This window comes from Pelobates fuscus, chromosome 8 (genome assembly GCF_036172605.1).
Source record: "Pelobates fuscus isolate aPelFus1 chromosome 8, aPelFus1.pri, whole genome shotgun sequence".
NCBI classification, from domain to species: domain Eukaryota; kingdom Metazoa; phylum Chordata; class Amphibia; order Anura; family Pelobatidae; genus Pelobates; species Pelobates fuscus.
Genome location: NC_086324.1, coordinates 99,422,808 through 99,447,966, shown reverse-complemented (window position 1 = coordinate 99,447,966; position 25,159 = coordinate 99,422,808). Strand labels below are relative to the sequence as shown.

At 43.1% G+C, this 25,159-nt stretch overlaps 1 protein-coding gene across 3 annotated transcripts in view; it reads left to right on the top strand.

Annotated features, from left to right (window-relative positions):
- Window positions 1-25,159, top strand: part of RNF216 (ring finger protein 216) — a 288,938-nt gene that overhangs the window by 189,821 nt on the left and 73,958 nt on the right. For all 3 annotated transcript variants that reach the window (XM_063430189.1, XM_063430187.1, XM_063430188.1), the window contains 5 exons: window positions 3,298-3,437; window positions 6,919-6,969; window positions 10,982-11,119; window positions 12,501-12,649; window positions 15,469-15,547. In XM_063430189.1, coding sequence (XP_063286259.1) covers window positions 3,298-3,437; window positions 6,919-6,969; window positions 10,982-11,119; window positions 12,501-12,649; window positions 15,469-15,547 — 557 coding nt within the window. The remainder of the gene's footprint in view (window positions 1-3,297; window positions 3,438-6,918; window positions 6,970-10,981; window positions 11,120-12,500; window positions 12,650-15,468; window positions 15,548-25,159) is intronic.

Genomic DNA, 25,159 nt, shown 5'->3' with positions numbered 1-25,159 from the left:
ACACACTGCATTCATTATACACACACTGCACTCACAACAAACACACTACAGTCATTATACACACTCTGCACTCACTACAAACTCACTACACACACTGAATTCACTATACACACTCTGCACTCACTACAAATACACTGCATTCATTATACGCACTCTGCACTCACTACAAACACACTACATTCATTATACACACTCTGCACTGCACTATATGCATAGGAGTGTAAAAACATTTTTTTTGAAGTGGGAGGGGCGGGAATCTTGGGTGAGTTCCCACACTTTTTTCCCCAGGACTTGACCCCTGTGTGCAAGTAAACATAGAAGTATTACTAGGGCTGAATGAACAAAGTGATTTAACTCCTAACTAGCAGATAATTGAGCAGTGATACTGCAGGGACATGATGCGTACACCAAACTGCTTCATTAGGCTAAAGTTGTTTTGGTGTCTATAGTATCCGTTTAATTATGTCCTGCATTTCAGTTTCCTGTCTCTGCTGTTAAATAGTGAGATGTCTTTCTTAATTATGCATGAGCCTTGGGCCTATTATTACTGGGACAGGAGCCAAAAATGAATCACTGCACCACTAAAATTGTGAGATTTCAAAATACTTTTATTTATTAGCAGCAACTGCCCAGAACACTGTGGTTTTCCCCCATGTCACAGTGAGATCTGGTGCCTCTTATCTCTCTTCCTTGTTGATTGACAGTTTTATGGAGCTGTGTATAGGTACAGCTTATTGTGTCCTTCATGCTATAAAACTGACATTCAACAGTGGATAAGACCATGCAAGTAGAGAGATAAGAGGCAGTACAGGGGATTTACATCCTTATTCACAAAAATACTTTAAAATGGAAGCTATGTGAAAGGGGAGAATGTGGCTTGAAAGCAGCACTGTCATTTTGCAGGCTTTTTTTATCCTTGTAATACCACTTGTTTAAATATGTTTTCCTAACATTATGCATATGCAATATGCATTCCTAACATTACAGTGTCCTTCCTCACTATACTTTGGACAGGTCTGCTCATTTTGGCTTTGCCAGAAAAATTGCCAGTGGGTGGGGTTATGGTGCGCAATTTTGCATTGTATGTATTATTTAATTTTACTGAGTTGAACATGCGAAAAAAGTAAAAGAAACAAAAAACTTGGTATTTCCTCTAGCTATCATATCATGATACCTTAAGTTCTCTTTTAACTTTGTTTTGCATGCAATGCTCTGCTTTTTCAAATGTGTGTTTAAAAATGTAGCAGTCAATATCACCTTCCATGTCAGTTTTGTCACAGCCAGAGCCCACATTGAATTGGGGGAGAATCCAAAATATGACCAATGGCAAAAATCGGTTTATTGCAGTGTTTGACAGGGAGCCAAGATGGAGGCACACTTTTTTTTTTTTTTTTTTTAAGATTGAGCATTGTTGATTTCTTTATTTGCTTTAGGGAAATGTTGATTGCTACTTTAACTTTATTTTTAAGACTCCAAAAAATATAAAGGATACATATATTGCTTAGTATAGAGTGTAAGTCAAGCACAGTTGATAAGTAAACTGTAGTTCACTCTCATTTTTTGGTAACATTTTTTTTATTCAGTTTGGCCATACTAGACTAACCATGTTTATTAGACAGCAGAGGAATATGGGATACATATTTTATAGCCTAAAACTGATAGCTTTAAATGGATAGCTGCTATTTCAAAGGGGCTGTCAGTTTATACACATCTCGGTTGACTATTTAGTGAATTGTGATTGTGTTAGTTGTGGCTGAGAGGTCCCAATGGGCATACAGTACCCAAGTAGGGGCAAAGTTGAAACCTGCATCTAAGATCTGTGAGCTGCCTAATTCATAATTACATAATTACAAATCTCTGCTGTTGAAAAAGGAGAGTGAACTCAGGGTTGTCTAAGTGTTATATAGTTACATAGCTGGAAAGACACTTGTGTCCATCAAGTTTAGCCTTCCTCACATATGTTTTTGCTGTTTATCCAAAAGAAGGCAAAAAAACCCAGTCTGAAGTGCTTCCAATTTTGCAACAAACTAGGAAAAAAATCCTTATTGACCCCAAAATGGCAGTCAAATATGTCCTTGGATCAAGCAGCTATTAACTCATTAATTATAAATTATATCCCTGCATGTTATGTTTTTGCAAGTATTTATCCAATATTAGTATTTAAAAATCTGTATGGACTCTGATAAAACCACCTCTTCAGGCAGAGAATTCCATATCCTTGTAGTTCTTACTGTGTAAAAAAAAAAAAAAAAAAAGTCTCTTTGCCTTACAAAGTGCCTATGATGTGTAGGCTCACCCATGAAGTGTTATCTGATTTATTATAGAGATTCAAAAACTTCTGTCTCTATTTATGCATGATAGATTTACTATATTATAATAATAATAAATATTTTTATATACAATGTATGGGACTATGTATATTTCCTTAAATAGCTGTTTTGTCCTTTGGTAATTGTATTTTTATTTTATAAAATAGCTATTGCATTTTATCTTAAAATATTTTTTTATTTCAATGTGCTTGTTTGTCACTGTTTGTAAAGAGAATCTGCCTAGCTAAGCCATTTTAGCATCAATTCATTGATAGGTATGATACTCTTTTTTTGTTTTTCTATTAAAGGCACGCTGCTTACCTGCACGGTTAATGATAGACAATGAGCTCTGCAGATGATCATTTAAGTCCAGTCTGTGCTAGTTGTGAGATGTGAAGGATGTTCTCTTGTATTACTGAATTTTGGCATATAAAAGCACCTTGCTGGTTTTCTGTTCACCCCATATGAGTGCCTGGTTGTACTCATCCTATTTTACTAAGATAAATATTATAAACCATATTAATCTAATATGTCCTTACAGTGTTAATCATTTCCTTTTTTTTTTTTTTTTTTCCTGTATGAAAAATTAATTTGTTTATCCTTCACATGTTAATAGCTCGCATAATGCAAACACATGCTGGTCTTCATGTGTATTGTGTGAAAATGTCTCTTCATGTCCTTATCACTCCATTTTAACAATATTCACGTTCATGAATGAGCATCTCTTTTCCATTTTGCAAAACTATAATTAGACTCCTTTTCCAAGTGCCCACATGAGCAACATTTTATCTGAAATCGACTTCATTAATACCTTGACTCAGTTTTTTGGGTGAAACAAGCTCATTCCACCTGAGCTTGTATTCCTGTTGTGTCAAGATAGATGCATTCTCTGCTTTATTAAGTAATAGTGGGTTGTAGAAAAATGTAATCGAGTTTTCTTTGTAAGAGTAAGTTTGCAATTGATGTATATATTTATTTCACTGCTCAGGAAATGTGACAATTGAGAAACGAATGTTTTTCTTGGAAAATAAGAGGCGGCATTGGAGGTCCTATGACATGAGCTCTTTGTTGCCAGCTGTGCGGATGGAGTTGGAATTTTATGAGCAAAAGATGAAAGAAATTGCAGAGGTATGAAAGATACATGATATTGTCACTTAATATTATTATTAGTCACAATCCTGATTTCTATTAATATACATATCCTTGTGGTTCCTTTCAGGTGTAAGGAATTAGTAAGTGATCTATTTGGTGAATTTAATTTTATCTCTGGTGACTGTAGAAGGTGCAGTAAACATTTGCTTCACAACCCATTGTATGTAGGCATACCCTGGCCCTATACTCTAGTATTAGAGAAATCTGTTAAGCAATTGTCCTAGGGATCTACCAATATTGATTTTTTTAGAGCCAATACCGATGATCTGTGAACTTTCAGGCGATAGCCGATAACTTACCATTTTGAAAAAAGAAACCATTTCTACACAAATCTACTGTTTACTGAATATGTTTATTATTTATTTATTCGTGCAAATCTTTTTTTTTTTTTTTTTATTAAGTGGTAAATGCATAAAATATACATGCCAGTCAGATTTTATGTTTTCAAGATTATTTAGTGTTACTCTCCACTTCCCTGTCCCTTAGTGTACCTCTCCCCCCCCTCCCCTCCTTGTCCCTTTGTGTTCCTCTCCCCCTCTTAGTGTTTCTCTCCCCTCCCTGTCCTTTAGTGTCCCCCCCACCCCTTGGTGGTCCCCTCCCCTCCCTGGTGAGCACTTCCTGTCAGTCCAGCCGGGTACAGGAAACTGAAGCTCCTGTACCGCGGTCTGCTCTGTTCCACTTGACCACACTACACTGAGTGACTGGTAGGGGGAGCGCTGTGCACTTCCTTCCTACCGGTCACTCGATTCTTGCTCCCCCAGAACTAGTGCGCCCTAATACTGCTGCGTGTGCCGCCTTATGGATGCGCCGGCCCTGCATGTGCTTGGCCACTGCCGCCTCTCAGATTATCGGCAATATCGGTATCAATAGTGTCCGATACCGATATTTGCCAGAATCCGGAATATCGGCCATTAATATCGGCCAAACCGATAGCCGGTTTATCCCTTGATTGTCCTATTAACTCGGTCTCACTAGGCTCCTGGTCTGTTCTGAAGTAGAACTAACGGCATCTGCTTCTGCAGAGCTGCAGAAGCATAATGCTCGTTCTTCCAGCCACAAAATTGACAATAGCCTGCTCAAACTCTTGTTCCAGGCTAGCTAATTACATAGTTACATAGCTGAAAAGAGAATTGCGTCCATCAAGTTCAGCCTTCCTCACATATGTTTTTTGCTGTTGATCCAAAAGAAGGCAAAAAAAACCAGTTTGAAGCACTTCCAATTTTGCAACAAGCTAGGAAAAAAATTCCTTCCTTCCCTGAATGGCAGTCAGATTTATCCTTGGATCAAGCAGTTATTACTCTACATTGAAAGATTATATCCTTGAATATTCTTTTTTTGCAAGTATGCATCTAGTAGCTGTTTTAACATCTGTATGGACTCTGATAAAACCACTTCTTCAGGCAGAGAATTCCACATCCTGATTGTTCTTACAGTTAAAAAAAACTTTCCTTTGCCTTAGACGAAATCTTCTTTCTTCTAGTCTAAACGCATGACCTCGTGTCCTATGTAAAGTCCGGTTTGTGAATAGATTTCCACACAATGGTTTGTATTGGCCTCGAATATATTTATATAATGTTATCATATCCCCTCTCAGGCGACGTTTTTCTAAACTAAATAGGTTTAAATTTGTTAACCTTTCTTCATAGCTGATATGTTCCATTCCTTTTATTAATTTTTTAGCCCGCCTCTGCACTTTTTCTAGTGCCATAATATCCTTCTTTAGAACAGGTGCCCAAAATTGCACAGCATATTCAATATGTGGTCTTACCAGTGATTTATAAAGAGGCAAAATTATATTCTGGTCCCGAGAATGAATGCCCTTTTTCATGCATGACAATACCTTACTGGCCTTGGCCACTGCTGATTGACATTGCACATTGTTGCATAGTTTGTTGTCTATAACAATTCCCAAGTCCTTTTCGTGTGTTGTTATCCCTAATTCGCTTCCATTAAGGGTATACGTTGCTTGTGTATTCTTTACGCCAAAGTGCATAACTTTGCATTTTTCAACATTAAATTTCATCTGCCATTTGAGTGCCCAGTCCTCCAGTCTATCTAAATCTCTCTGCAGCAAAGTAATATCTTGCTCACATTGTATTATTTACTGATGCTGTTGGAGGTGAACTAACACCGTCAGTAGCAAAGGGGTTTTATTCCATATGTGCAGTTCACAGAAGTGGCCATGGTGCTTGAAATAACACTAAAATTAACGTTCTCGTCCTGCAGTTCAGTTATTGTACCTTTTAGCTTACTGTATATTTTTCACAACATTTCTGGGAGGTGGTCTCTTACTTTCTGCTTCCCTCCTTAAAGAGGCACTGAAGACACTATAATTGTTTCATCTCATTGAATTGATTATAGTGCATGGAGTCCCCTGACACCGTCCCTTCGTTAAAGTGTTAAACCATTTTTGAGAAGTTTAACATTGAGGGTCCCTGACTTCTCTTAGCTCTTTTTGTTAGTTTTGAGTAATGCAGAGATTACACACCTTCCAGCTATACCAATTTTTACCTGAATGGTCGCTTTGATAGGCTGAGAGGTCAGCCAACCACAGCTGCCTATTTCTGATAATTAGCCCGAGCAGCACAGGGAAAAAAGGTTGCTGGGAACTCTTGCATAGCAGTAAAATTAAGTTTTACCCTGAATGCGAGTATGGCTCCTGGGGATGCCTGCAGTGTCCCTTTAAAGCTGTGTTATTAACGCTTTTGTATGTGATGCCATGGTTAGCCAAGAATAAGGAATATTTATTCATACTTGCCTTCATATTCTTTTCCCTAGGTATTATCTATGACCGCATATAGTTCTCACATTTAATAAGCCTAATATTTATTTTTGAGAGCTTTAGAATACAGACTGTCACATGGCAAGTGAGCCAACTCATGAAATTTGTTCTTTTTCCTGCCCTACCTGCTGTGTGGTGCAGAGCTAACTCATTTGTTTATATCACGTTTGTTTCTGTTTATGCAGCCCTAGTCACACCTCTCCTGGCTGTGACTCACTGAGCCTACATGAAAAAAACAAAACATTTTATTTTTTTCAATTAATGCTAACTTGCTTTAGTTCCCTTTAACTTTAATCTCACACAGGGGCTCTCTTTACAGAAAGTGTTAAGAAAGGTTGTGTAAGTCACATGCAGGGAGGTGTGACTAGAGCTGCGTAAACAAAGTGATTTAACTCCTAAATAGCAGATAATTGAGCAGAGAGACTGCAGGGGAATGCTAAAGTTGTGTTGGTGCCTATAGGGTCCTTTTAACTAATACCCCATAGTACTGCAATAATTTTGTACTTTATGACTTCATGATATTTTTTAATTAAATAAGTTCATTATAATAGTGTTCCTTGATTTCCCAATCTTCTTGTCTGGCACTAAATGCTGTACTAATCTTGTGAAATGCTTTAACACTTTACTTCTGGCATGTGTTTAAGAAAATAACAGATTTCCTTTCCATTATTACAGCATGCAGATTTTCTTCTTGCCCTGCAAGTGAATGAAGAGCAATATGAACAGGTTTGCATTCAGTGATTCCCTGTCGTTACATCACAATATATATTTATTGTTTCAGCAAGGAATGATCTAGAGCAGTGGTTCCCAACCTTTTTTGACTTAAGTACCCCTTGGCAGACCATTTCCATAAATTGTACCCCCATATTAGCAAAACGTTTGTAAAAGTTTGAGTTTTGTAAACATTTGAGTGGGGTAACTGTGTGTGGAAAGGGGATTGTGGGGAGGGTAAAAGATTTTTCAAGTAAAAGTCCAGAAACATTTTTCACCATTTTTTTTTTTTAAATAAAATATATGACATGATACAAATAATGGTATGTAAAGAAAGCCCTTCTTGTCCTGAAAAAAACAATATATAATTTGTATGGGAACCGTAAATAAGAGAGTAAAATTACAGCTAAACACAAACACCACAAAAGTGTCAACTGCTCTGGTCCTTAACGTACAACATCGCAAAAACAGGTCGGTCCTTAAGGGGTTAAACAATTAGACAGCTTGTGTCAAGTAACTTTGCACCATAATTTCATACTAGATTTAGTGCTAAGTAGCTTTCAGATGCAGTAGAATCAGGGGCGGACTGAGAACCCTCAGGGCCCCCGGGCAAAATAAATCAAGGGCCCCTTACAGGCCCCACCCATACTCCGCAGCAAGCGCCACCCATGTCCCGCCTCCATGCACCGCCTCCAGCCACACCCTACACAATCTTTAGACACAAGGAACAAAAGTGCAATAATCCCTTCAAGGCCCCAGTAGAGACTACAATGGGCCATGGAGGGGGGTCTTTCTAGCAGAGGCTATCTCAGTGTCCTTTAGAGAGTGTGTTAGAAAGAATCCCCTCCAGGCCCTATTAGAGACTACAATGGAGTCTAATAGGCTTGGAAGGGGGTCTTTCTAACAGAGGCCATCTCAGTGTCCCTGCTGGAAACAGTCGCCTCCAGGCCCCAGTAGAGACTACAATTGAGGGCTAATGGGCCATGGAGGGGGGGAGCATTCTAGCAGAGGCTATCTCAGTGTCCTTTAGAGTGTGTGTTAGAAAGAATTTCCTCCAGGTCCCATTAGAGACTACAATGGAGTCTAATGGGGCCTGGAGGGGGGGTCTCTCCAACACTCTGGTTCCTATTCACAATATAGCAACACAACATAGCTGATACCTAGGCCAAGTTGGCTCCTCTTACCTTAATTACTGTTGCTGACTGGCAGTCTGTGGGCTTGCTGGAAGGCTGTGGGCTTACTGGCTGCGGCTGGCAGGCTGTGGGCTTGCTGGCAGGCTGTGGGCTTGCTGGCCACTGCCGGCAGGCTGTGGGCTTGCTGGCTGCGGCTGGCAGGCTGTGGGCTTGCTGGAAGGCTGTGGGCTTACTGGCTGCGGCTGGCAGGCTGTGGGCTTGCTGGCTGCGGCTGGCAGGCTGTGGGCTTGCTGGCTGCGGCTGGCAGGCTGTGGGCTTGCTGGCTGCGGCTGGCAGGCTGTGGCTTGCTGGCTGTGGCTTGCTGGCTGGCAGGCTGTGGCTTGCTGGCTGCGGTTGGCAGGCTGTGGGTTTGCTGGCTTTAAGCCTAACTGGTGGCCTGTAGGCTGGCTGGCTGTCTACTGGCCAGCCTGTGGGCTGGCTGGCCTGTGGGTTGGCTGGCTTGCTGGCTACTGGGGCACTCGTAGATTATTTAAAGAAATAATCCATGCACAATAACCACTACTACTCTGTGTAGTCGTTATGGTGCCAGGAGGGCCGGGCCCCCCTCCCAGAGTAAGTAGTCAAACCGTTTAAGAACAGTTTGACAACTTACCTGGGGTCTGCTGGGATATGAGGCTGTAGTAGGGTATAGGAGCAGTGGTGCAATGTGTAAGGAGTGCAGTGTGTGTGAAAGGTTCAGTGTGTGTGAGGGGGTGTAGTGTGTGAATGTGTAGGGTGTGTGGGGCAATGTGTGTACGAGGGGGCTGTGTATGTGTGTGGCAATGTTAATATGGGGGGCTGTGTGTGTATGGGTGGGCAGTGTATGTGTGTGTGTGTGAGGCTATGTGTGTGTGTGTGAGGCAATGTGTGTAAATGTGTATGGTGTGTGTGGGGGCAGTGTGTGTGTATGGGGGGCAGTGTGTGAATGTGTATGGTGTGTGGGGGCAGTGTGTTTATGGGGCTAAAGTTCACTCTCACCACTGCGACCACCAGGAATACCTGGTGGTCACAGTGTTGAGAGTGAACTCTAGCCCGTAGCTCCAGGGATAGAGTTTACTCTCGCAAGAGCCGTAACGTTGCCGTGGTAACCGCGGCAACGATCTGTGCTCGCGCAAGAAGGACCCAGAGGAGCTGCAGGCTGAGCTCCTGGGTCCTCTCTTCCTCCCTCCCCTGCCGGCTGCCCGCACGGTGCCTGCGGACAGGGGAGGGGGCAATTGCCCTCCTCTTACTCCCCCCTCCCCCTCTTCTTACCCCCCCTCCCCCTCTTCTTACCCCCTTCTTACTCCCACTCTCTTTACCCCTCTTCTTACTCCCCCTCTCCTTACTCTCCCCCTCTTCTTACTACCCCTCCCCCTCTTCTTACTCCCACCTCTTCTTACTCCCCCCTCTTCTTACCCCCTCCTCGCTCTTCTTACCCCCCTCCCCACTCTTCTTACTCCCCCTTCCTCTTTTTACTCCCCCCTCCCCTCTTCTTACCCCCTTTACTCCCCCCTCTCTTCTTACTCTCCCCTCTTCTTACCCCCCTCCCCCCTCTTCTTACTCTCCCCTCCCCCTCTTCTTACTCCCCCCTTCCTCTTTTACTCCCCCCTCCCCCTCTTCTTACCCCCTTCTTACTCCCCCTCCCTTCTTACCCCCTCTCTCTCTTCTTACCCCCTCTCTCTCTTCTTACCCCCTCTCTCTCTTCTTACCCCCTCTCTCTCTTCTTACCCCCCTCCCTCTTCTTACCCCCCTCTTCTTACCCCCCTCCCTTCTTACCCCCCTCCCTCCTCTAACCCCCCCCCTCTCTCTTCTTACCCCCTCTCTTCTTACCCCCTCCCTCTCTTTTTACCCCCCCTCTCTCTTCTTACCCCCTACTCCCCTCTCTCTCTTTACCCCCTCCCTCTCTCTTTTAACCCCCTCTCTCTTTTAACAACCCCCCTCTCTTTTAACCCCCTCCCTCTTTTAAACCCCCCTCCTCTCTCTTTTAACCCCCCTCCCTCTCTTTTAACCCATCTCTTTTAACAACCCCCCCTCTCTCTTTTAACCCCCCTCCTTCTCTCTTTTAACCCCCCCTCCTTCTCTCTTTTAACCCCCCCTCCCTCTCTCTTTTAACCCCCCCTCTCTCTTTTAACCCCTCCCTCTCTCTTTTAACCCCCCCCCCCTCCCTCTCTCTTTTACCCCCCCCTCTCTCTTTTAACTCCCCCCCTCCCTCTCTCTTTTAACTCCCCCCCTCCCTCTCTCTTTTTACCCCTCTTTTTAGGAGTTTCTGTTTCCTGTACCCGGCCGGACTGACAGGAAGGTGCACACTCAGTGTGTGTGCACCTTCCTATCACTCCGGCCGGCACCGCGGACGCAGAGCAGCTCGGCCACGCTACGGGGAGGGGAGGTGAGAAGCTGCAGCCGCCTGAGCGCTCTTAAGAGAGCGCTCAGGCGGCAGCATTGAAAGGGGCGGCCGGGCCCCCTGAGGGCGGGCCCCCCTCCCGGCCGGGCCCTCGGACCATGTCCGAAGTGCCCGACCGGTCAGTCCGCCCCTGAGTAGAATACAGGGTCTCCACACTCAAGTCTTCCTCAGATGTTAGTTCCAAAGGTGTGTGTGTGTCTGTCTGTGTCTGTGTAGAAGGGATAATCTACATCCCTTTTGTTAATCATGTAGATTTTTCATTAGATGTTAATTTCCACTCTTTTAAACACACATCTCACATATAATTTGATACAGTTCTGACAGAATGATAGTGTTGTTTTGTTCCTTTGTGTGTGTGTGTGTATATTTTATGTTGCAAATGTTTCATATCCATTTAGGAAGTGATATTAGCACAGATATTAGCAGACTTCTGTATCATTCCTGTTTAATAATTTTTACATGTACCCTTATGCAGGATGGCCAGATGATAGAGTGCCGCTGTTGCTACGGGTCATTTGCCTTTGAAGAACTGACACAATGTGCAGATGGGCATCTATTCTGCAAGGAGTGCCTCATTAAATATGCACAGGAGGCTGCTTTTGGCTCTGGGCAGGTGAGCCTTTACATATCTGAACTAGAAGATTCAGAGACATTACTTAAAGAAGAGCTTTTGACTTTATGTAATAATAATTTTATATGTCATGGTTAATATATTACCTTTATTTTATGTTGCTAGATTATTTAAAATGGCTCTTGAGCCACTGCAAAGTTCATGTCTGCTGAGACGGACTGGAGCAACATGGCACAATTGGGACAGATATTTCATGTGGAAACACCGTCTTACCCACCTGCAAGGAAGAAAACATTAAATAGAAATAGTGGTGTCCAAGATAGATGCCAGCAACAAAAAAGTTTTTATTATAACTAAAAAGGGTGCTGGATGGAAAAGAGGGATGTAGCAGTAAGGGACGTTGTGAAGGGGGCAATGCAGCCATGCAATGAGGGATGAGTAATTATAATTTCTGATCTGTTAATTTAAACTAATATAAAAGTGGTAATACAGGTGATACTCGAAAAAATTAGATGTCACCTGCTGCTGTTGGTCCACTTCATGCTTCCTTCCGCAGACAAGCTTTATGGGGATGCTGACTTCATTTTCCAGCAGGACTTGGCACCTTGTTTGATTGATTGCATGTAATATTCTAATTTACTGAGATTGTGGATTTTTGGTTTTCATGAGCTGTAAGCCATAGTCATCGCACTTATGACAAACCACGGCTTGAACTATCTTGCTTTGCATGTAATGCGTCTATCTCATATATTAGTTTACCCTTTTACGTTGCATTACTGAAATAAATGGACTTTTGCACGATATTCGAATTTTTGGAGTATCACCTGTATTTTGGAAAGAATGCAGGTTGAGTTAATGTCAATATGAGTAGAGGTGCTAAAATTGTAGTACAGTGTGGAGTTTCTTATTTAGAATACTGTAGAGGGGATAAAATAATGGCAGAGTGTGAATATTGGCTAACATACATCAAGTTGGGTGTTGAAAATGGAATTGGTTTTAATTTGAAATATTAAAAAGTGGAATCAATGAGTGTATGGATGAGTGCAGTGGCTGTGTATTTTCTGCAGTTATCACAGAGGGAAATGGAAGAGCCATAGCCAGCTTACCTTCCTAACTTTTTCAATTTTTCCAAGTTGTCACCTTTACAACTTGTCTCATCCAGCATCATCCTATTGAGTAAAAAATGTTGAGCAAAACTCCACCTTTCTATTCATACAAGATTCTTTTGAGTTCAGTTTCTCAGCTTGTTTCTTATGCGACAGAATTCTAGGATCCAAACACCATAGTAAAATTTTACCGCAATCTTTACCATAACCGGTCTGTGAACAATAAACCTATTAAAATGTATTTTTTATTGTTGCCCTGCCACTTTAGTTTGTGTGGTGAAGATTCAGAGGGGATTTAAATTTGTCTTTGATTTCAGCCCAGGTTGAGCTGCTTGGAAGGGACCTGCACCTGTGATTTTCCAACTAGTGAGTTGGAAAAAGTACTACCAGAAAATATTCTTCAGAAGTACTATGAACGGAAAGCTGAAGAAGACATCTCTGCAGCTTGTGCAGATCAGCTTGTCAGGCAAGTCTTTAAAAATTACACGTGTAAGAAAACCAAATTTCTGAAAGTAAAATTATCATGAAGAAAACACAATTCTAGGTAAAGAATAAATGCTTTTATTCATAGGTGCTGCAAAAGGGCACATGAATTTATGATGTATTTTATTCCTTCATTTTTCTTCATGCACAATTTATACAAGAAAACAACCACCACGAAAGTTTGTTGCTGTTTGAAATGCCAAAGCTAATGCAAAAAGATGTGTCCAAGCAGCCTTTATCTGGAAACACTTTGCTTGGCACATAACGTCTTGTTTTGTTATTCCTAAGATAAAATAAGACTATATATACAAAATGTAAAGGTGCCCTTTTATATTGCTGTGCACTGCAGTCCCTGAAGTTAAACTTTACTAACATACTAATCATTTGACATTAAACCGAAACTTATACCCTCAGCATAAACTGTAATTCAAAGCTACCTAATAATGTATGGTAAAGTGAAAAGGCCTACAAAATGGTTACTACTTAATAGCAAAAAAAAAAAAAAATCGGTCTTTACAGATCCTCTAGCAAAATTAGTCTGTCATTTTATGGATGCAGGGCTATGTATAAAGCTGTAAATGCAAAAGGAGGAGGGAATTCCATTAACGCAGAGTCTTTAGGGACTAGGTTGTGATCTACAAGGGGTTAAAGTTGTATTGGTAAGTCATTTTTCGTTGTCTGTAAAGTATGCGATTTTCTTCTTCAGTTCCTTGTGGGCAGGATAGAGCACGCTCGCACTTGGTGCGGCTCCTATTGCTCAGCAACAAGTGGCCATGGATCTATCATAATTCGTTTTACAAAATGGACTTTAAGTTTGCCAAATTTAGCATGTAGATTAAGCAGATTAAGCTGTTCCTTACAGGGGCAGTTTTTTCGTGTATCCACCAATAACCAACTGTCCAGTCTGTACTGTCTGAGGAACTGTGCACATTTTCAAGTGTCATTGAAGTTAATTGAATTTTTAGTATTGCAGCGGGACATCCAGCAATCTAACAACCTTTTCACTTTTATCACAATGTATAAACATCTTTTATGGAAAATGCACCAGGTAAGAGTTCCTTTAATGGAATTAGTGAATATCCATGCTTTGTTTCTGGGGCAGAGAGTTCAGCTAACCATTCTATAGTGCAGACATAGGCAACCTTTGGCACTCCAGATGTTTTGGACTACACCTCCCATGATGCTTTGCCAGCATTGTGGGTGTAAGAGCATTATGGGGGATGTAGTCCACAACATCTGTAGTTCCAAAGGTTGCCTATCCCTGCTATAGTGTAGTGTATTCATAATAAATTTGTATCTTGATTACCTCAACAAAAAAACAAAACCTTGTAAGATTGTTTGTGCTGCATATTGTGTGATGTAGGTACATTATCTCAGAGAACATTCTTAAGAGGTTCTTTGGCTGATATCCTGACATTTACTTGTATTGGCTATTAGGAAGTGTTATAAAGTCTAAATAGAATGTGGAATTATTCTGAAGCAGGAATGTTTATTTAAATGGTCACCAGAGGAACCCAGACCACTTCATCTCAATGCATTGCAGGGTTTAAAAAGGTAGAAAACATATTTGTGCAGTATCGTGGCAAGTTAACACCTAAAGGGGCACTCTAAGCATCATGACCTCTACAGCTTAATGGTGTGGTGCTGGTGCAAAGAGATTTTCCTTGCAGTCTGACCACTGTAATTACTGACTTTTCTGAGAAAAGGCAGCATTTCAATTTGCCTCTAAGGCCACCTCCAGTGGCCTTAACGTTTTCTTTTTTTTTTTTTATCGGAAAAACTGACTGTGGCTTGTTCTATGGGACAAAGTGACACTGTTCTGTGTATGCACTTTATTACTGCTGTGTTTTTTGTATATTGTTGCTTGTGGTGTGCCGCAGAATTCTTGCAAGAGCTTTTGTTGAGAAAAGGTTGAGGAGCACTGCCCTAGACCACTCTCCTTTTAGAAAGACATGTTTGTATTCTTAAATTAAAATGTTCCTTAAAGGGACACTTCAGGCACCCAGACCACTTCTGCCCATTGGAGTGGTCTGGGTGCCAACTCCCACTACTCCTAACCCTGCAAGTGTAATTATTGCAGTTTTTTATAAACTGCAATAATTACCTTGCAGGGTTAACTCCACCTCTAGTGGCTGTCTACTAGACAGCCACTAGAGGGCACTTCCTGCTTCATAGCACAGGAATCCTGTGCTAGAGCGTCAGTGGACGTCCTCATGCTGTCCAGCGTCGCTCATTTCCCCATAGGAAAGCATTAAAATTATTTTTCAATGCTTTCCTATGGGGAGTGCTAATGCGCTAATTAGGTCTCCTCGGTCGGTGGGCGGGATCAGTCTCTCTCACCGGCCGACGCAATACAGAGGAGGAGCGGCGCGGAGGAGGAGACAGCGGCGAGGGACATCGCCACTGCCTCAGGTAAGTGACTGAAGGGGTTTTCACCCCTTCAGTAACTGGGGATTGGGGGGTGGGAGGGAGAGGGACCCTCCAGTGCCAGCAAAACGGATCGTTTTCCTGGCACTGGAGTTTCCCTTTAATACTGAATTACAGCAAATTATATCTGAATTGCAAAATGTAGGCAAACATAACTTATACAGAGAATTTCTCCTGCACAGCTTGACTATTTGAATCTATATTTAGTAATTTGGGTTTACATTACTGAAATTCTGAATTTTGTGAATATCCCTGATAATCTGGAGTCCTAATGTGTTGATCATAACGATCACTGTTTCGCAATCCTGTCCGTCTTTCTGATTTGACAGTACACATAGCAAATTTGTTTAGTTGCCTTATATTTTCGTTCTACAGGTGTCCTTCTTGTAGTTTTCCTGCACTTCTTGATCAAGATGTGGACAGATTTAGTTGCCCCAATCTCCACTGTAGAAAGGTAAGGAAAGCATGTTGACTATCTCTCTGCTTCAAATGTATAAGGATAAATATTAGTGTGTGCAATTCATTCATTTAAAGTTACAAAATGACTGAAGTGTCCCATAAAGGGATCACGTTTGCATGCTTTTCAGTTTAGAATCCCATTAACATGTTCTCTCCATGTTTAATCTTCTTATGGTGCACTTTGCACATCCTTTAGTTACTGGAAATCATAATCTATGGAATTGTAGAAAATGTTTATGAAATATTGTATTTATTCCTAATACAACAGGAAGGATTTGTCTTTGTTTTTCCTATTTTCTCTTGCTCTTGTTGTCAACAGAGAAAAGTCAGAAAAAAAAATAAAAAAAATAGGTCTACTGAAAAAGGTGACCTAAACAATCACGAAAAAGGCATCCCTAACAAAGAGGCCTAAAACAAGACAAAACCTCATATGAAAAAAAATCCTCCATAGTACAAGAAAATAATTTGTAACGCACAAGTCCTTTATTAATTTATTTGCGATTGAACATATCATGTGTAAATGTGATTCTTTAAAATGATAAAAGATAAAGGGAACCCACCCAGAAGTCCCAGTAAACGTTGATCCTTTATTGCATTATTTGTATCGTGCATGTGACGAAACCAATCTCGCCACATTGTATTGGAGGAGCCTGGTTGCCCGCCTGCTGCCTTTGGACTACGGCCCCTGGACATATTGCGCTATAAAAACTATATTTGGGCATGTAATAATGTATATGGCTGCTACTGGCCCTTTAAAATCATCTATGAACAGATTGGGACTTTTGGGACTACTGTCCCTTTAAGACTGTGAAGCATATTCTAGTGTGCTGCCTGTAATATTGTATATGTATTCATGTGTTAAGTTTAACCTGGGTGATATGTATGCAGCATTCACCTGATTGTTCGGTAGAATCACTCCATTCATTATATTGAGTGAAACTACCGAACCAGACCACCCAGGAATAAGTGTGCCTCCAATTACAGTTTGCAACAATGTTGCAAACGGGTAATTGGCAATCAGTGTAATGTATTCTTTGTCCTCTGGGTGGCCGCCATTCGGGAAACAAACACGTGGCGGCGGCCATCTTAAACTACCGAACAGCGGTGTTTTGCCGTCGAGTGTCTGGAACTAAAATCGGACACTTGACTAGGCAAACACCGCTGAGACCTCCATACTTCCAGAAATTTGTATGGAAACTACCGAATGACCCGCCGTTCGGTAGAAAGAACCCCACAAACAAGGGAATTCATTCAAACCCTCTCCAGGCTCTATAACACAGGCAATTCGTCTGTTTGCATTCCCTTGTTTGTGACCGACCGCAGGGCCAAAATGCATGGAACTGTTTTCGGATACTTTACCCATGCGGTCGGTCAAATCTTTGGAAACCCATATCTGCCGAACTGTTCATCCGAATGACTTGAATTTTGGATACGTTTCCCCTCTGAATAAGGGCTATCCAGCGATGCTGGATTTAAAGGTGTACCCCCTGTTTTTGGGGTACATCCAGAACTTGGCTGGAAAAGTGTACCGGATAATTGGGTTTAATGTTATCTGAGGGGAGGGGATGTGTGGGCTGAACCATGTATGTGATTGGTTATTTTATGCCTCCCCCTGGGTGGGGCCTGTATGTGTACTCATGTAATAAAAACCAGGCTGGGTGCCCCAGCACCTCAGACCACTGCTTGACCCTCAACACGGAGCCTTGTCTCGTTCTTGGGGGGATTCACTGTATGCTGTTGGAGATTGATTGCTAAGGAGTGTAAGCTGATGTCTGCTTTTCCTATTCATCTGCTAGCAGCTATTCGTGAGGTTCCAGCTGGAGTGCTACCTTATTCATCTATATCCAGTTCGTGAGTTTTGGTGCTTTTACAGTAGCTGTGCCTTGTTTGGGAAAAGGGGATTATCGCCTAAACCGAATTAACCCCTCATATGCTGAAACGGTCCGTAACAGTGCAAAATACCACATTTACATTATATTACTTGGTGAATCAATATCTAAAGCAAAAAAAGAGGAATTATGGGATATTTCTAATGATCTCTGCCATCACACACAAATTACTCTGCTACCTCTTGTCTCACCTCCCCATGTTAACCTTTAAATTTGTAAGGTCATGGGCAGGGTCCTCTACCTGTGTATCTGTCTGTTCTTATTGTATTTGTCTTTTTCCCATTTGTACAGCGCTGCTGAAGATGTTGGTGCTTCATAAATGCCAGTAATAAATAAAAATAAATAAAGTGAGACATTAATCAAGCTCAATTGAAACATAAGGGTGACTGTTATTATTTAGGCAGGAAATGTCCCATAGGAGAAAACATATGATACAGTATTTCATTTGTAATACATATAGTACCAAATCAAGCTAGGACTAATGAAACTATTCTGTATGTAGACCATGCCCCTTCAGTCTCACTTAATTGATAAAGCCCCAAATAAAAGCGCAAAGAGGAGTGAGACAGCTAGCTTTTATTAAAATAAATCAATAAAAAACTTAAAACCATATATTTATCACATCTGCATATCCAATACATTCAAAAAGCTGTAAAGTTTGTGGCAGACAATCTACCCAAAATCAAGCAAACTTACAGATTGATGCTTTCTGATAGTTTTTGTTTCATAATTTGCGTCCTTATGTATGAGGGTTCATACATTAAGTACTTGATCCCATGTGTATGCATGTAGTAGCGTTGTTCTCATAAAAGTATTCAGAGTGCCCAATGTAATCAATTTGTGCTAAATATTACACATCCTAGTCTTCACCATCTCTCTGGTGTGAGTTCTCCGTGATGCCGGAGGACCAGCGCTCTATCTAGGGCGAGGCTGACAAGGCACTTGCGTTGGGCGGCACTTTCATGCCTTGCCAGGCTGGCCACCTCAGGACCCCCTAGACTGGCATGCACTAATGATTCATGCGGGCGGCGAGGGAGCACTCTCCCCTGAGCTCTACCTGCTCAGCTCCCTCACACGCACTGCAGTGGAATATGACTTCACTCTGGCCCCGGCATCACTAAGAGACGCGCGAGGGAGCTGAGCAGGGAGATCAAAGCTCCCTCGCCACTCAACTCCACTGCTCATCTGTCTGCCAGACCTTCCGACCGCCTGCCAACCTGCGGCCAGCCCCACTGGACCACAGGGAAAAATCCACTCCAGCACTCTCAAAGGTAGGAGGCTGGGTGGATTGAAACTTATTTTTTTTTATTTTATTTTTTATTGTGAGTGTGGTAGTGTGTCTGTTGGTGAGTGTTAGTGTGTGTCTGTTGGTGAGTGTTAGTGTGTGTCTGTTGGTGAGTGTTAGTGTGTGTCTGTTGGTGAGTGTTAGTGTGTGTCTGTTGGTGAGTGTTAGTGTGTGTCTGTTGGTGAGTGTTAGTGTGTGTCTGTTGGTGAGTGTTAGTGTGTGTCTGTTGGTGAGTGTTAGTGTGTGTCTGTTGGTGAGTGTTAGTGTGTGTCTGTTGGTGAGTGTTAGTGTGTGTCTGTTGGTGAGTGTTAGTGTGTGTCTGTTGGTGAGTGTTAGTGTGTGTCTGTTGGTGAGTGTTAGTGTGTGTCTGTTGGTGAGTGTTAGTGTGTGTCTGTTGGTGAGTGTTAGTGTGTGTCTGTTGGTGAGTGTTAGTGTGTGTCTGTTGGTGAGTGTTAGTGTGTGTCTGTTGGTGAGTGTTAGTGTGTGTCTGTTGGTGAGTGTTAGTGTGTGTCTGTTGGTGAGTGTTAGTGTGCGTCTGTTGGTGACTGTTAGTGTGCGTCTGTTGGTGACTGTTAGTGTGTGTCTGTTGGTGACTGTTAGTGTGTGTCTGTTGGTGACTGTTAGTGTGTGTCTGTTGGTGACTGTTAGTGTGTGTCTGTTGGTGAGTGTTAGTGTGCGTCTGTTGGTGACTGTTAGTGTGCGTCTGTTGGTGACTGTTAGTGTGCGTCTGTTGGTGAGTGTTAGTGTGCGTCTGTTGGTGAGTGTTAGTGTGCGTCTGTTGGTGAGTGTTAGTGTGCGTCTGTTGGTGAGTGTTAGTGTGCGTCTGTTGGTGAGTGTTAGTGTGCGTCTGTTGGTGAGTGTTAGTGTGCGTCTGTTGGTGAGTGTTAGTGTGCGTCTGTTGGTGAGTGTTAGTGTGCGTCTGTTGGTGAGTGTTAGTGTGCGTCTGTTGGTGACTGTTAGTGTGCGTCTGTTGGTGACTTAGTGTGTGTCTGTTGGTGACTTAGTGTGTGTCTGTTGGTGAGTGTTAGTGTGTGTCTGTTGGTGAGTGTTAGTGTGTGTCTGTTGGTGAGTGTTAGAGTGTGTCTGTTGGTGAGTGTTAGAGTGTCTGTTGGTGAGTGTTAGTGTGTGTCTGTTGGTGACTGTTAGTGTGCGTCTGTTGGTGACTGTTAGTGTGCGTCTGTTGGTGACTGTTAGTGTGCGTCTGTTGGTGACTGTTAGTGTGCGTCTGTTGGTGACTGTTAGTGTGTGTCTGTTGGTGACTGTTAGTGTGTGTCTGTTGGTGACTGTTAGTGTGTGTCTGTTGGTGACTGTTAGTGTGTGTCTGTTGGTGACTGTTAGTGTGTGTCTGTTGGTGAGTGTTGGTGTGTGAGTGTTAGTGTGTCTGTTGGTGAGTGTTAGTGTGTGTCTGTTGGTGAGTGTTAGTGTGTGTCTGTTGGTGAGTGTTAGTGTGTGTCTGTTGGTGAGTGTTACTGTGTGTCTGTTGGTGAGTGTTAGTGTGTGTCTGTTGGTGAGTGTTAGTGAGTGTTACTGTGTGTCTGTTGGTGAGTGTTAGTGTGTGTCTGTTGGTGAGTGTTGGTGTGTGAGTGTTAGTGTGTCTGTTGGTGAGTGTTAGTGTGTCTGTCGGTGAGTGTTAGTGTGTCTGTCGGTGAGTGTTAGTGTGTGTCGGTGAGTGTTAGTGTGTGTCGGTGAGTGTTAGTGTGTGTCTGTTGGTGAGTGTTAGTGTGTGTCTGTTGGTGAGTGTTAGTGTGTGTCTGTTGGTGAGTGTTAGTGTGTGTCTGTTGGTGAGTGTTAGTGTGTGTCTGTTGGTGAGTGTTAGTGTGTGTCTGTTGGTGAGTGTTAGTGTGTGTCTGTTGGTGAGTGTTAGTGTGTGTCTGTTGGTGAGTGTTAGTGTGTGTCTGTTGGTGAGTGTTGGTGAGTGTTAGTGTGTGTCTGTTGGTGAGTTTTGGTGAGTGTTAGTGTGTGTCTGTTGGTGAGTGTTAGTGTGTGTCTGTTGGTGAGTGTTAGTGTGTGTCTGTTGGTGACTGTTAGTGTGTGTCTGTTGGTGAGTGTTAGAGTGTGTCTGTTGGTGAGTGTTAGAGTGTGTCTGTTGGTGAGTGTTAGTGTGTGTCTGTTGGTGACTGTTAGTGTGCGTCTGTTGGTGACTGTTAGTGTGCGTCTGTTGGTGACTGTTAGTGTGTGTCTGTTGGTGACTGTTAGTGTGCGTCTGTTGGTGACTGTTAGTGTGTGTCTGTTGGTGACTGTTAGTGTGTGTCTGTTGGTGAGTGTTAGTGTGTGTCTGTTGGTGACTGTTAGTGTGTGTCTGTTGGTGACTGTTAGTGTGTGTCTGTTGGTGACTGTTAGTGTGTGTCTGTTGGTGAGTGTTAGTGTGTGTCTGTTGGTGAGTGTTAGTGTGTGTCTGTTGGTGAGTGTTAGTGTGTGTCTGTTGGTGAGTGTTAGTGTGTGTCTGTTGGTGAGTGTTAGTGTGTGTCTGTTGGTGAGTGTTAGTGTGTGTCTGTTGGTGAGTGTTAGTGTGTGTCTGTTGGTGAGTGTTAGTGTGTGTCTGTTGGTGAGTGTTAGTGTGTGTCTGTTGGTGAGTGTTAGTGTGTGTCTGTTGGTGAGTGTTAGTGTGTGTCTGTTGGTGAGTGTTAGTGTGTGTCTGTTGGTGAGTGTTAGTGTGTGTCTGTTGGTGAGTGTTAGTGTGTGTCTGTTGGTGAGTGTTAGTGTGTGTCTGTTGGTGAGTGTTAGTGTGTGTCTGTTGGTGAGTGTTAGTGTGTGTCTGTTGGTGAGTGTTAGTGTGTGTCTGTTGGTGAGTGTTAGTGTGTGTCTGTTGGTGAGTGTTAGTGTGTGTCTGTTGGTGAGTGTTAGTGTGCGTCTGTTGGTGACTGTTAGTGTGCGTCTGTTGGTGACTGTTAGTGTGCGTCTGTTGGTGACTGTTAGTGTGTGTCTGTTGGTGACTGTTAGTGTGTGTCTGTTGGTGACTGTTAGTGTGTGTCTGTTGGTGACTGTTAGTGTGTGTCTGTTGGTGAGTGTTAGTGTGCGTCTGTTGGTGACTGTTAGTGTGCGTCTGTTGGTGACTGTTAGTGTGCGTCTGTTGGTGAGTGTTAGTGTGCGTCTGTTGGTGAGTGTTAGTGTGCGTCTGTTGGTGAGTGTTAGTGTGCGTCTGTTGGTGAGTGTTAGTGTGCGTCTGTTGGTGAGTGTTAGTGTGCGTCTGTTGGTGAGTGTTAGTGTACGTCTGTTGGTGAGTGTTAGTGTGCGTCTGTTGGTGACTGTTAGTGTGCGTCTGTTGGTGACTGTTAGTGTGCGTCTGTTGGTGACTGTTAGTGTGCGTCTGTTGGTGACTTAGTGTGCGTCTGTTGGTGACTTAGTGTGTGTCTGTTGGTGAGTGTTAGTGTGTGTCTGTTGGTGAGTGTTAGTGTGTGTCTGTTGGTGAGTGTTAGAGTGTGTCTGTTGGTGAGTGTTAGAGTGTGTCTGTTGGTGAGTGTTAGTGTGTGTCTGTTGGTGACTGTTAGTGTGCGTCTGTTGGTGACTGTTAGTGTGCGTCTGTTGGTGACTGTTAGTGTGCGTCTGTTGGTGACTGTTAGTGTGTGTCTGTTGGTGACTGTTAGTGTGCGTCTGTTGGTGACTGTTAGTGTTTGTCTGTTGGTGACTGTTAGTGTGTGTCTGTTGGTGACTGTTAGTGTGTGTCTGTTGGTGACTGTTAGTGTGTGTCTGTTGGTGAGTGTTGGTGTGTGAGTGTTAGTGTGTCTGTTGGTGACTGTTAGTGTGTGTCTGTTGGTGAGTGTTAGTGTGTGTCTGTTGGTGACTGTTAGTGTGTGTCTGTTGGTGAGTGTTAGTGTGTGTCTGTTGGTGAGTGTTGGTGTGTGAGTGTTAGTGTGTCTGTTGGTGAGTGTTAGTGTGTCTGTCGGTGAGTGTTAGTGTGTCTGTCGGTGAGTGTTAGTGTGTGTCGGTGAGTGTTAGTGTGTGTCGGTGAGTGTTAGTGTGTGTCTGTTGGTGAGTGTTAGTGTGTGTCTGTTGGTGAGTGTTAGTGTGTGTCTGTTGGTGAGTGTTAGTGTGTGTCTGTTGGTGAGTGTTAGTGTGTGTCTGTTGGTGAGTGTTAGTGTGTGTCTGTTGGTGAGTGTTAGTGTGTGTCTGTTGGTGAGTGTTAGTGTGTGTCTGTTGGTGAGTGTTAGTGTGTGTCTGTTGGTGAGTGTTAGTGTGTGTCTGTTGGTGAGTGTTGGTGAGTGTTAGTGTGTGTCTGTTGGTGAGTGTTGGTGAGTGTTAGTGTGTGTCTGTTGGTGACTGTTAGTGTGTGTCTGTTGGTGAGTGTTAGAGTGTGTCTGTTGGTGACTGTTAGTGTGTGTCTGTTGGTGAGTGTTAGTGTGTGTCTGTTGGTGAGTGTTAGTGTGTGTCTGTTGGTGACTGTTAGTGTGCGTCTGTTGGTGACTGTTAGTGTGCGTCTGTTGGTGACTGTTAGTGTGTGTCTGTTGGTGACTGTTAGTGTGCGTCTGTTGGTGACTGTTAGTGTGTGTCTGTTGGTGAGTGTTAGTGTGTGTCTGTTGGTGACTGTTAGTGTGTGTCTGTTGGTGACTGTTAGTGTGTGTCTGTTGGTGACTGTTAGTGTGTGTCTGTTGGTGACTGTTAGTGTGTGTCTGTTGGTGAGTGTTAGTGTGTGTCTGTTGGTGAGTGTTAGTGTGTGTCTGTTGGTGAGTGTTAGTGTGTGTCTGTTGGTGAGTGTTGGTGTGTGAGTGTTAGTGTGTCTGTTGGTGAGTGTTAGTGTGTCTGTCGGTGAGTGTTAGTGTGTCTGTCGGTGAGTGTTAGTGTGTCTGTCGGTGAGTGTTAGTGTGTGTCGGTGAGTGTTAGTGTGTGTCTGTTGGTGAGTGTTAGTGTGTGTCTGTTGGTGAGTGTTAGTGTGTGTCTGTTGGTGAGTGTTGGTGAGTGTTAGTGTGTGTCTGTTGGTGAGTGTTAGTGTGTGTCTGTTGGTGAGTGTTAGTGTGTGTCTGTTGGTGAGTGTTAGTGTGTGTCTGTTGGTGAGTGTTAGTGTGTGTCTGTTGGTGAGTGTTAGTGTGTGTCTGTTGGTGAGTGTTAGTGTGTGTCTGTTGGTGAGTGTTAGTGTGTGTCTGTTGGTGAGTGTTAGTGTGTGTCTGTTGGTGAGTGTTAGTGTGTGTCTGTTGGTGAGTGTTAGTGTGTGTCTGTTGGTGAGTGTTAGTGTGTGTCTGTTGGTGAGTGTTAGTGTGTGTGTTGGTGAGTGTTAGTGTGTGTCTGGTGAGTGTTAGTGTGTGTCTGTTGGTGACTGTTAGTGTGTGTCTGTTGGTGACTGTTAGTGTGTGTCTGTTGGTGACTGTTAGTGTGCGTCTGTTGGTGACTGTTAGTGTGCGTCTGTTGGTGAGTGTTGGTGTGCGTCTGTTGGTGAGTGTTGGTGTGCGTCTGTTGGTGAGTGTTGGTGTGTGAGTGTGTGTCTGTTGGTGAGTGTTAGTGTGTGTCTGTTGGTGACTGTTAGTGTGTGTCTGTTGGTGACTGTTAGTGTGTGTCTGTTGGTGAGTGTTAGTGTGTGTCTGTTGGTGACTGTTAGTGTGTGTCTGTTGGTGACTGTTAGTGTGTGTCTGTTGGTGACTGTTAGTGTGTGTCTGTTGGTGACTGTTAGTGTGTGTCTGTTGGTGAGTGTTAGTGTGCGTCTGTTGGTGAGTGTTAGTGTGCGTCTGTTGGTGACTGTTAGTGTGCGTCTGTTGGTGACTTAGTGTGTGTCTGTTGGTGACTTAGTGTGTGTCTGTTGGTGAGTGTTAGTGTGTGTCTGTTGGTGAGTGTTAGTGTGTGTCTGTTGGTGAGTGTTAGAGTGTGTCTGTTGGTGAGTGTTAGAGTGTGTCTGTTGGTGAGTGTTAGTGTGTGTCTGTTGGTGACTGTTAGTGTGCGTCTGTTGGTGACTGTTAGTGTGCGTCTGTTGGTGACTGTTAGTGTGCGTCTGTTGGTGACTGTTAGTGTGTGTCTGTTGGTGACTGTTAGTGTGTGTCTGTTGGTGACTGTTAGTGTGTGTCTGTTGGTGAGTGTTGGTGTGTGAGTGTTAGTGTGTCTGTTGGTGACTGTTAGTGTGTGTCTGTTGGTGAGTGTTAGTGTGTGTCTGTTGGTGAGTGTTAGTGTGTGTCTGTTGGTGAGTGTTAGTGTGTGTCTGTTGGTGAGTGTTAGTGAGTGTTACTGTGTGTCTGTTGGTGAGTGTTAGTGTGTGTCTGTTGGTGAGTGTTGGTGTGTGAGTGTTAGTGTGTCTGTTGGTGAGTGTTAGTGTGTCTGTCGGTGAGTGTTAGTGTGTCTGTCGGTGAGTGCTAGTGTGTGTCGGTGAGTGTTAGTGTGTGTCTGTTGGTGAGTGTTGGTGTGTGAGTGTTAGTGTGTCTGTTGGTGAGTGTTAGTGTGTGTCTGTTGGTGAGTGTTAGTGTGTGTCTGTTGGTGAGTGTTAGTGTGTGTCTGTTGGTGAGTGTTAGTGTGTGTC